The sequence below is a fragment of the Mastomys coucha genome, unplaced genomic scaffold (assembly GCF_008632895.1).
Source record: "Mastomys coucha isolate ucsf_1 unplaced genomic scaffold, UCSF_Mcou_1 pScaffold22, whole genome shotgun sequence".
Taxonomy (NCBI): Eukaryota; Metazoa; Chordata; class Mammalia; order Rodentia; family Muridae; genus Mastomys; species Mastomys coucha.
This window is the reverse complement of record NW_022196905.1, coordinates 147,543,686-147,554,868: the sequence shown is the minus strand read 5'-3', so window position 1 is coordinate 147,554,868 and position 11,183 is coordinate 147,543,686. Positions and strand designations below refer to the sequence as shown.

Genomic DNA, 11,183 nt, shown 5'->3' with positions numbered 1-11,183 from the left:
CGGCAGCAGGCTGCCTTTCCTACCCAGCCCCAGAAGAACCAACCACTCCAGCTCCCAGCTGCTCAGTCGCCTGCTTCTCCCCTTTGTGGGCAAACGACCTTGCGCTCACGATGTCAGAATTTTGGAGCTTGCTTGATCTCCCCTCACAGCATCCAGCAGCAGCACACAAAGCACAGCACACCAGATCTTTTCAAAACTGCTCCGCTACAGAACGGAACCAGCGGCAGGGTACCCGGGGAAAAAACCCTCCTCCCCTTCTGACTGGCAGGTCTGCCTGCAGGCCCTGATTGGCCAAGAAGTCTTGAACAGTTTGAGTACCTCCCTCGGGGTTAGTGTGCGGAAGGAGCAAGGCATAGTGTTCCCGGCCCAGGTTTCCAGTCCAGGGCCAGACCATTTCCAGATATGCGAAGTTCCGCATTTCGGTAGTACTTGCGCCTGTCCTCCAATAGCCTTCCCACCCAGCCTCTGGGGACACCACTCTCGCTCCCGCTGCTCTTCCCCTTTGTGGGCAGTAAACCTGCTCTCACCATGCCGAGACTGCAGAGTTTGCCTGAGCTCTCCTCACCGTACCAAACAGCAGCACACAGAACACGGAACCACTCACGCCTGCTCAGCTGCAGAGCTGGACTTGCAGTATGGTACCCGGAAGAACCCTCCTCTTCTGACGAAGTCCGCCTGGAGACCCTGATTGGCCAGTGAGTCTTGAGTGACAGGAACACCTCCGGTAGAGTTAGAGTGTGTAGAAGAGGCTGAGCTTAGTGGTTCCTGGGCCAGGCTTCCGGTCCAAAGCCCGACCATTTCCAGATGTCTTCCAATGTGCAGATATTCGCATTTCAGTAGCACTTTTTCTTGTCCTCCGATAGCTACCACAGCCAGCCCTAGGGTAGCTCTGCCACGGACTACCCCAGTCGGGTAATGGGGGTCCCTGGGAGGAGGGTCCTTGAAGGCTAGGTGAGTAAGGGTTTGACGGTGACAAATAGAAAACAAACACAGGGCTGGTGAGATGGCTCAGCGGGGAAGAGCACCGACTGCTCTTCAGAAGGTCATGAGTTCAAATCCCAGCAACCACATCTGACACCCTCTTCTGGCTTCTGTCTGAAGACAGCTGCAGTGTTTCTTTATTTATTCATTTATATTTATATATTTATAATAAATAAATAAATCTCTAAAAAAAAGAAAACAAACACAGAGGCAGTTTGAATCTGAATGTATTTTGCAGTTCTCAAGCAAGGGTTTTTTATGCATAAAGAAACAAGTATTACAACTCTGAGAAGATGTGTTCAGTGAAGCAGTCAAATAGAATAGATATCATCATAGTTATTTGGCACAATAAAATACAAAATCATCCAAGTATTACAATTTCTGAAAAAGTGTGTTCAGTGAAGCAATCACGGATAGAACAGATAACATCTTTGTTGTGTGGCACAATAAAAAAGCATCTAAGGTTAGTGGCAAATTTTCCTGAGCAAGTTAATAAGTTTTTATGGTCAGTTATTGTTTAACATCTAGTACCTGATTTTCTGTAAATCTTCAAAGCATAAATTTAAACTATTTTAATTATTTTTATTTAAAGCTTTCCTAAACAATATACCAAAGCCTACTTCCGATGACACACGTGCAACCATATAGAATTTTATTGTTGAGAAAGTTTTTAATCTATCAATACTATCTTGTAAATGATTTATAAAGTGAAGCGCTGGTTTTCTTGGAGATAAGGTGATGGCTAGTGACCCCATCTCAAGGGATGGTTTCTTACCCATTGTTCTCTCTTAAGATCTTAGCTTAGGCTATCAGGGACATCTCATAAATAAGAAAAAGAATAAAGAATACAAAACAGACAAATCACCTTGAGAACTACAGCTCAATATTTTGTTCTGGCCAAGAATTCCACAACCAGTTCTAGGAGGCCTCCTTTTTTTGACGTTTTCACCTCAGTTTGTGGAACTTGTAACAGATTCTACTGGGATTGGTGTGGCACAGTGGCACTTTTTCTTGTCCTCTGATAGTTACCACAGCCAGCCCTAGGGAGGCCCCACCACTCCAGCTCCTTGCTGTTCAGTGACCTGCTCCTCCCCTTTGTGGGCCTTGAGCCTGCTCTCACCTCCCCTGTGACTTCAGAGCTTGCCTGGGCTCCCCTCACAGCACACAATAGGCACTTCCCCTTTTTCCCTCCTGAAATCAAGGTGAATAGCTAGCTTGCTTAACCCATTACTCAACTTATCAGTCTGTACCACAATGGGAAGGGTGCTCAGAATATTAAGTATTAAAGAGAGATTTTAGGGAACAAGATTTTTGTTTTGTGGCTTCATGCTAGATTCAGCTACTCTCACCTGCGGGGTATAAGATAAGACTTGGAGAAAAACAGGAAACAGATGACAAGCACTGTGGCGCACTACAGTGAGTCAGCACATCTTCCTCAGTGTGAAGGTGAAAAACAAAAAACAACAACAAAAAACCCCCACAGCTATCTTAGTCTAGGATCTCCAGATGAACAGAATTGATAGATTGAGCTTTTGTGTGTAGAAAGTGTCTGTATGCCCATGGAAAGTTGAAGAATGCACTAGTGGTTCAGTCCGTGTGGCTGAATGTCTCAGTCGTCTTCAGTATAAACGTAATCCTCAAGAAGCAGGCTCTAATGCCCTTAAAAAATGAACTTGCTATCCAGAGGTAGGGAAAGCAGAAAGAGAAAGAACTACCATTTTCAATGTTCTTCCTATATGTAGGCTGCCACCAGAAGCTGTGGCCTAGGTTAAAACTGGATCTTGTCACCTCAAAAGAACCAGATGAAAGAATGGTTTTCCCAACCCCCACCCCCACCCCCAGTACCCAACCCTTTGGGTTTCAGTTAACTCCAGATGTAGTCATTTGACTAAGAGCAATAGCCATCACAACAGCCAAGACAGAAGAACTGAGAAAATTTCCACTCCACCCCCTTCCCATGGCAGACCAGGAAAGCATGAGAGTCATTTCCTAAGCAGTGATTTTATTCAACAAAGGAAGCATTGACATTTTACTTAGGGAGTCTAGATATAAGTTTGCCAAGTCCTAAGCAAGTTAAGTTAAATCCTTTTCTGAACGTGATCAGAGTGTAATAGCAGAGATATTTAAGAACATTCTTAGCTCGAAGTCATGCAGAAACATGTAAATTATAAAAAAATGAACAGAATGCCTCTGGAATGTTCATCCTGTACCATAAGTTTTCTTAGCTGAAAACTATTGGGGCCCCCCTGGCATCTCAGTCTCCATCTTGTTCCTGGGCCATCATCTATTAACTAACACTCTTTTGTCTCTTCCACTATCTTGCTTCCATTCCGGCAATTGACATTTTATGATAGGGGGCTTTCCCGACACCTTACAACGAGGACATTCCTCTCAAGACTTTTCACAATGAGGACACTCCTTTCCAGACATTTTATGATGTGGACATTCCATTTATGCTGTGGACAAACAATAATGCTAGTTTGGCCCATGCACCTGGGCAAATACCTTTGTGGTATGTAGTTTTAAATAGCTCCTTTCCCTAGAGAAAATTGAGACTTGATCAGAATTTTTTGTCTTGTCTCCTTCCTTCATGGCTCCTGTTCCCAAATTTGTCATTGCAGTTCCCTCTTCTCGAGAACCCTGTTGTTTAAGTCCTGCACGTCGGGGCAGAAAACAAGTAAATGACACTGTGAAAGTAGATTGCTCAGGAGCCAGTGCTACCTGCTAATTATGATGTGTGATCTAACAGATTAGAGCTATCAATGCCTCAATTCCAGCATATACAAAGAACAAAAAACAAAAATTCAGAAAACATCAAGGAAAGCTCACTTATCAGCACTGTGAATACTGTTCTTAGAGGAGCAGCTTTGCTGAGCTATTTTATCCTCACAATAAGGCTGTTTTGCCACTGAGCAGGCTGGCTCAGAGGAATGCCACAGCTGCTTCCATGCAAGACCAGAGGAGTTCATTTTAACTGGTCCTTACTTCTGTACATCTCAGGGCTGTGATATCACTGTATAGAATTCTATTTTTTTAAAGGTTTTTTTTTTGTTTTTTATATGTGTGTGTATTTGCCTGTGTGTGTCTGTGTTCAGTGCCAACAGAGGCCAGAAGAAAGCAGGAGAATCCTGGGACTAGAGTTACAGTAAATTGTTAGCTACCATGTGGTTTCTGGGGGTGGAACCTGTGTTCTCTATAACAACACCTGTTGCCCTTAATTGCTAATGTATCTCTCTGACCACTTTTTAATTTAAAATTTATTTTTATGTATTTAAATTAAACTATATTACATCCCTTCCCAAATTCTTCCCAGCCAATTTCTTCCTTGTTAAGTATGTGTGAATAAGTATGCTCAAATGTGGCCGCCCCGCACCTCCACCCCAGCCTGTGCTGGACAAACAAGCAGACCTTGAACAGATCTCAGATAAGCAGACCTTGAATATTTGCCACGATAGGCAGGATTTACAGACTCTGTACAACAGGCTTTATTGGCCTGAACAGAGACATCTGCTTTGGCTGCAGCTATGAGCTTTGATGTACTGGAATTTATGAGCTGACAAGATATGTGTTAGCATAAGGGCCTCCAAAACCCGGGATGTCACATGGGCAGGCCTCACAGACCTGTTGCCAGGGCAACAGCGCCATATTCCCAGAATCCATTGGGCTTACCTCCCACCTTTACCACCCTTGCTCTCTCTCTCCCCCACCTCTCTCTCCTCTACTGCCCCCTCTTTCCCTCTCAATTACACGTGGAACTGTTTGGGTCTAGTGTGTGGTATGTCCCGATGAGTGCCGCCATTCTAACACATAAATATGGAAATATTGGATTGGCTTCTATGCCTTTGGCACCCTGCATCACTGTTCTGGGGATGGGTCATGTGGTTTTTCCCTTAATGTACACTGTGCTGAATATTAAACTTTGAGCCTTGATCAGAACCTTGTCTTGACTCCATGTTTCTCTCACCTTCTCCCCCCACCCCACCCCCAGCTCTTCTCATTTCCAGTCCTCCTTTCAGGTGAGCCCTGCTCAACAGTAAGCTGCTGGACAGTAAGCTGCTGGACAGCTACACTCAAATATATGAATAAAATTTGCTGAGTCCATTCCTGTTGACTGTGCGCATATGGTTTCAGGATTGACCAAGTTTCATTAGATAGCCAAATAGGAGGCTCATTTGCCTGAGGCTAGTTCTTCCACCGGGCAGAGCAGGAGAGGTCCTTTTTTTTTTTTTTTTGAGACAGGGTTTCTCTGTGTAGCCTTGGCTGTCTCTGTAGACCAGGCTGGCCTCGAACTCAAAAATCCGCCTGCCTCTGCCTCCCAAGTGCTGGGATTAAAGGCATGCGCCACCACGTCCGGCAAGAGTTCCATTTTTTAACGAACAACAGGATGTTGAGGTTTGGAGCTAAATTTCTGGACAATCTTGGTGAACAAACGGGTGTACCCTAGCTTCCTATTCTCTAACAGGCCTTGTACTCACAAATCACTAGTGAAACCTGAAATGTTAAAAACACAGTGGCCCTTTCTCAATAAAGGAGATAAAATACTTGCATTAAATCCAAAAGACTGGGAGTAGATTTTTTTAAATTGGTTATTTTATTTATTTTCATTTCAAATGTCCCACTTCCCCGTCCCTGCTCCGCAAACCCCTCATCCCTTTGCCTCTAAGAGAGTCCTCCTCCACCCACCCACCCACTCCTGCCTCACCTCTCTAGTATCTCCCTATGCTAGGGCATCAAGCCTCTACAGGACCAAGAGCCTCCCCTTCCACTGATGGCAGATAAGTCAATCCTCTGCTACATATAAAGCTGGAGCCATGGACACATCCATTTATAATCTTTTGTTTGTGGCTTAATCCCTTAGAGCTCTGGGGCATCTGGTTAGTTAATATTGTTGATCTTATGGGGTTGCAATCCCCCTCAGCTCTTTCAGTTCTTCCCTTAACTCTTCCAGTGGCTTCCCCAGGCTCAGTCTGATGGTTGGCTATGAGTATGTTCATTTTTATTAGTTGGGTGCTGGCAGAGCCTCTTAGGGGACAGCTATACCAGGCTCCTGCCAGGAAGTATTTCTTAGCATCAGCAATAGTATCAGGGTTTGGTGTCTGCAGATGGAATAGATCCCTAAGTGGGGCAGTCTCTGAATGGCCTTTCCTCCAGTCTCTGCTCCATTTTTTAGACCATGAATTTCCTTTGGACAAGAACAATTATGGATTAAAAAATTTGATATGGATACTTGACCCCATCTCTCAAGTGGGGGGCTGCTGCCATAAACCAGCCCAGCCGGGTATGGGGGTTCCTGGAATGAGGGTCCTCAAAGCTAGATGGGTAAGGATTCAACAGAAACAAACACAGAGGCAGTTTGAATCTGAGTGTATTTTGCAGCTCTCAAGCAGGGGATTTTATACATTAAAAAACCAAACATTACAACTCTTAGAAACTGTATCTAGTGAAACAACCACAAATACCAACAAAAATCATTTGGCACAGTAAAGCACAAAAATCACCCAAGCATTGCACCTCTGAAAGTATGTATTCAGTAAATCACAAAAACAGGTAACACCATTATTAATACAAATTATCAAAATATAACAATTCTAAAAGGATGTATTCAGTGGGGCAGTCACTCAAGGCTAATGGCATATTTCCAAGAGGAGGTTAATAAATCTTTATGGTCAGTGCTTTAATTGCTGACCTAACTCTCCAGCCCAATATGGTCAATTATTATTCAGCATCTAATGCCTGATTTTTTATAAATCTTCAATATATAAATCTAAACTATTTCAATTCTTTCTAATTAAGGCTTTCTTTACCATATACCAAAATCCACCTCTGATGTAACCCATATGAAATTTTATTATTGGAAAAGTTTTTATGTATCATAATAATTTTGTAAATGATTTAAAAAGTAAAGTGTTGTTTTCCCCAGGATAAGGTCATGTTAGTGACCTTATCTCAGGGATGGTTTCTTACCCATTATTCTTGCTTAAGATCTTGGCCTACACTACAAGGAACATGTAAATGAGAAAAGGAATAAGAGAAAACAAAACAGATAGATTGTCATGAAAACTACAGCTCAATATTTTGCTCTGGCCAAGAGTTCCACAACTGGTTCCAGGAGACCTCCTTCTTTTGAAGTCTACCTCCTCCACTTATGGAACTTGTCACACAGATTCTACTGGGGTTGCTGTAGCATCTCTCTCGGTTTTATTTATTTATTTATTTATTTATTTATTTATTTATTTATTTATTTTTGGCTTTTTGAGACAGGGTTTCTATGTGTAGCCGTGGCTGTCCTGGAACTCACTCTGTAGACCAGGCTGGCCTAGAACTCAGAAATCTGCCTGCCTTTGCCTCCCTTGTTCTGGGATTAAAGGCGTGTGCCACCACTGCCCAGCCCTTTTTTATTTTTTAATTGAAGCTCGTAAATATCTCTTTTGGCTGTAGAAATGGAGGAAAAGACTAGTCAGAAGATGAATGGAAAATAAGGAGAAAAAGAAGAATTATGCCTGTAGCCACACCAATAACAATAATCCAATGTAGCCAACCAACAGGGTTTAATGACCATACACCAGAGCTAACAGACTGAGCCAAATCTTCTATGCCAGTAGATTCAACATGTGCTTTACTCATAGCAGAGATTTGGGCCTGTAATTGAGCCATATCATGAGTAATATCATTGTCTTTCCAAATTCCCAACAAATGATTTTTAATAAAATTCCAATTATGACTTTCATTATAAGGTAATGGCATTACACATATGTACTGAAAGCTGGCATGGCACTTGGTAGAAAGCTAAACTTTAATATTGTCTATCTCTTGTCCTAATGCTAAAACTACACTCAAATTCAAACTGCCTCTGTGTTTGTTTCTGTTTGTCACCACTGAATCCTTATCCACCTGGCCTTGAGAACCCACATTCCAGGGACCACCATACCTACCTGGGGTGGCCCGTGGCTGCTGCCTATTTACTCGAGCTGAACTCTACAAGTTCTATCTCCCCAGCTAATGTCAACCTCATTGGGTCCTAGGAACCTCCCACTTCCCTAGCATCTGGGGCTTTCTAGTGGCTACCCCCAAGTCCCTCCATCCCTGCTCCTACATGTTTCTATTCATTTTTGTGACCCTATGGTCTTCTTTCCTCTCTCTTCCCATACCTGATATTGCCCCCACATATACCCATTTTTTTCTACTCCTGTTTACTTCCCAGGTTCCTCCCTCCCTTTACCTCCTGTGATTATTTTCTTTTCCCTTCTAAGTAGGATTGAATTAGTAGTTCAGTAGAATTATTTTTGTGTCATAGTGAGTTGACATGGTTGCCTTGTCTGAGATGGAAATGCCATTTGCAACCATACTTTCACGTCAAAACTATTTAGTGGTTTATTGCTGTAATCCATGGAGGAGATAGCAACAACACAGTGTATTTTAAGACAGAGATAGAAAAGAAAAGAAAAGAAAAATTTCTTTTAATACAGAGATTGAAGAAAAGATAAATGAACCTCTTTGCATCAAGTTTTGCAAACTTTTAACTCACCAAGTTTATATCAAATAATCATCTGCACACCTTCTGCTGTAGGCCTACATGAGGACATTGGAAGAAGGAAAACTCACTCTTTATCGACCACTTGTACTTACTTGCCAGCACTTTATTAATTTATTTATTTTTGATATTTTCTTTATTTACATGTAAATTTCTCCTTTCCCAGTTTCCCCTCCAAAAAACAAAAACACAAACAAACAAACAAAAACAACAAGAACAAACCCCTGTTGCCTCCCCCCTCCCCATGCCTGCCACCCCACCCTCTCCCACTTATTGGCACTGGCATTACCCTACACTGGGGCACAGAACCTTCACAGGGCCGAGGTTCTCTCCTCCTATTGACGATTGAATTTGCAATCCTCTACTTTACACATGCTGCCAGAACAATCAGACCCACCATGTGCAGTCCTTGGTTGGTGGTTGAGACCCTGGGAGCTCTGAGGGTACTAGTTAGTTCATATTGTTGTTTGTCCTAAGGGGCTGCAAACCCCTCAGCTCCATAAGTTCTTTCTCTAACTCTTTCATTGGAGACTGTGTACTCAGTTTAATGGATGGCTGTGAGCCTCTACATCTGTATTAGTCAAGAACTGTCAGAGCCTCTCAGGAGATAGCTATATTTAGGCTGGCTTGTCCTTCATTTAGTCTCTGCTCCATAGTTAATCTCTGCAACTCCTTCCGAGTGTATTTGGTTCCCCCTTTTAAGAAGGAATGAAATGACCACCTTTTGGTCTTCTTACTTCTTGAGTTTCTTGTGGTTTGTGGGTTGTTCTTCCTGTATTCCAAACTTCTGGGCTAATAGCCACTTATCAGAGAGTGCATACCGTGTTTGTTCTTTTGTGATTGGGTTGCCTCACTCAGGATGATATTCTCCAGATCCATCCATTTCCCTAAGAATTTCGTGAATTCATTGTTTTTAATAGCTGAGTAGTACTCCATTGTGTAGATGTACCACAATTTTTGTATCCACTCCTCTGTTGAGGGACATCTGGGTTGTTTCCAGGTTCTGGCTATTATAAATAAGGCTGCTATGAACATGGTGGAGCATGTGTCCTTGTTACATGTTGCAGTATTTTTCAGGTATATGCCCAAGAGTGGTATAGCTGGGTCCTCCAGTAGAACTATGTCCAATTTCCAGAGGAACCATAAAACTGATTTCCAGAGTGGTTGTACCAGTTTGCAATCCCACCAGAAATGAAGTAATGTTCTTTCTCCACAACTTCTCCAGCATCTGCTGTCACCTGTGTCTTTTATCCTAGCCAATCTGACTAGTGTGAGGTGGAATCTCAGAGTTGTTTTGATTTCCATTTCCCTGATGACTATGGATGGTGAACATTTCTTTAGGTGCTTCTCAGCCACTCAGTGTTCATCAGTTGAGAATTCTTTGTTTAGCTCTGTACCCCATTTTTTAATAGGGTTATTTGGTTCACTGGAGTCTAACTTCTTGAGTTCTTTGTATACATTGGATATTAGCCCTCTATCAGATATAGGATTGGTAAAGATCTTCTCCCAATTTGTTGGTTGCCATTTTGTCCTATTGACAGTGTCTTTTGCCTTACAGAAGCTTTGCAACTTTATGAGGTCCCATTTGTCAATTCTTGATCTTAGAGCAGAAGCTATTAGCATTCTCCTCAGGAATTTTTTTCCCGTGCCTATTTGCTTGAGGTTCTTCCACACTTTCTCTTCTATTAGTTTCAATGTATCTGCTTTGATGTGGACGACCCTGATCCACTTGGACTTGAGCTTTGTACAAGGAGAAAGGAATGGATCGATTTGCATTTTTCTACATGTTAACTACCAGTTGAGCCAGCACCATCTGTTGAAAATGTTGTCTTTCTCCCACTGTATAGTTTTAGCTCCTTTGTCAAAGATCAAGTGACCATAGGTGTGTGGGTTCATTTCTGGGTCTTCAGTTAGGTTCCATTGATCTACCTGCCTGTCACTGTGCCAATACCATGCAGTTTTTATCACAATTGTTCTGTAGTACAGCTTAAGTTCCTGGGTTGTGATTCCACCAGAGGTTCCTTTATTGTTGAGAATAGTTTTGGCTATCCTGGGTCTTTTGTTGTTCCAGATGAATCTGCAAATTGCTCTTTCTAAGTCTGTGAAGAATTGAGTTGGAATTTTGATGGGAATTGCATTGAATCTGTAGATTGCCTTTGGCAAGATGGCCATTTTTACTATATTAATCCTGCCAATCCATGAGCATGGGAGGTCTTTCCATCTTCTGAGATCTTCTTCAATTTCCTTCTTCATAGACTTGAAGTTCTTGTCAATCAGATCTTTTACTTGCTTAGTTAGAGTTACACCGAGGTATTTTATATTATTTGTAACTATTGTGAAGGGTGGTGTTTCCCTAATTTCTTTCTCCACCTGTTTATCCTTTGTGTATAGGAAGGCCTCTGATTTGCTTGAGTTAATTTTATATCCAGCTCCTTTTTTAAAGTTGTTTATCAGGTTTAGGAGCTCTCTGGTGGAATTTTTGGGGTCATTTCTAATATGATATACTATCATATCATCAGCAAATAGTAATAATTTGACTTCTTCCTTTCCAATTCGTATCCCTTTGATCTCCTTTTGTTGTCTAATTGTTCTCGCTATGACTTCCAGTACAATATTGAATAGGTAGGGAGAGAGTGGGGAGCCTTGTCTTGTCCCTGATTTTAGTGGGATT

At 42.2% G+C, this 11,183-nt stretch overlaps 1 protein-coding gene across 1 annotated transcript in view; it reads left to right on the top strand.

The window, feature by feature from the left end:
- Window positions 1-528: 528 nt before the first annotated feature.
- Window positions 529-11,183, top strand: part of LOC116104725 (vomeronasal type-2 receptor 116-like) — a 123,295-nt gene continuing 112,640 nt past the window's right edge. Inside the window, exon 1 of the mRNA XM_031391207.1 lies at window positions 529-695. Within this exon, the coding sequence (XP_031247067.1) occupies window positions 529-695 (167 nt within the window). The remainder of the gene's footprint in view (window positions 696-11,183) is intronic.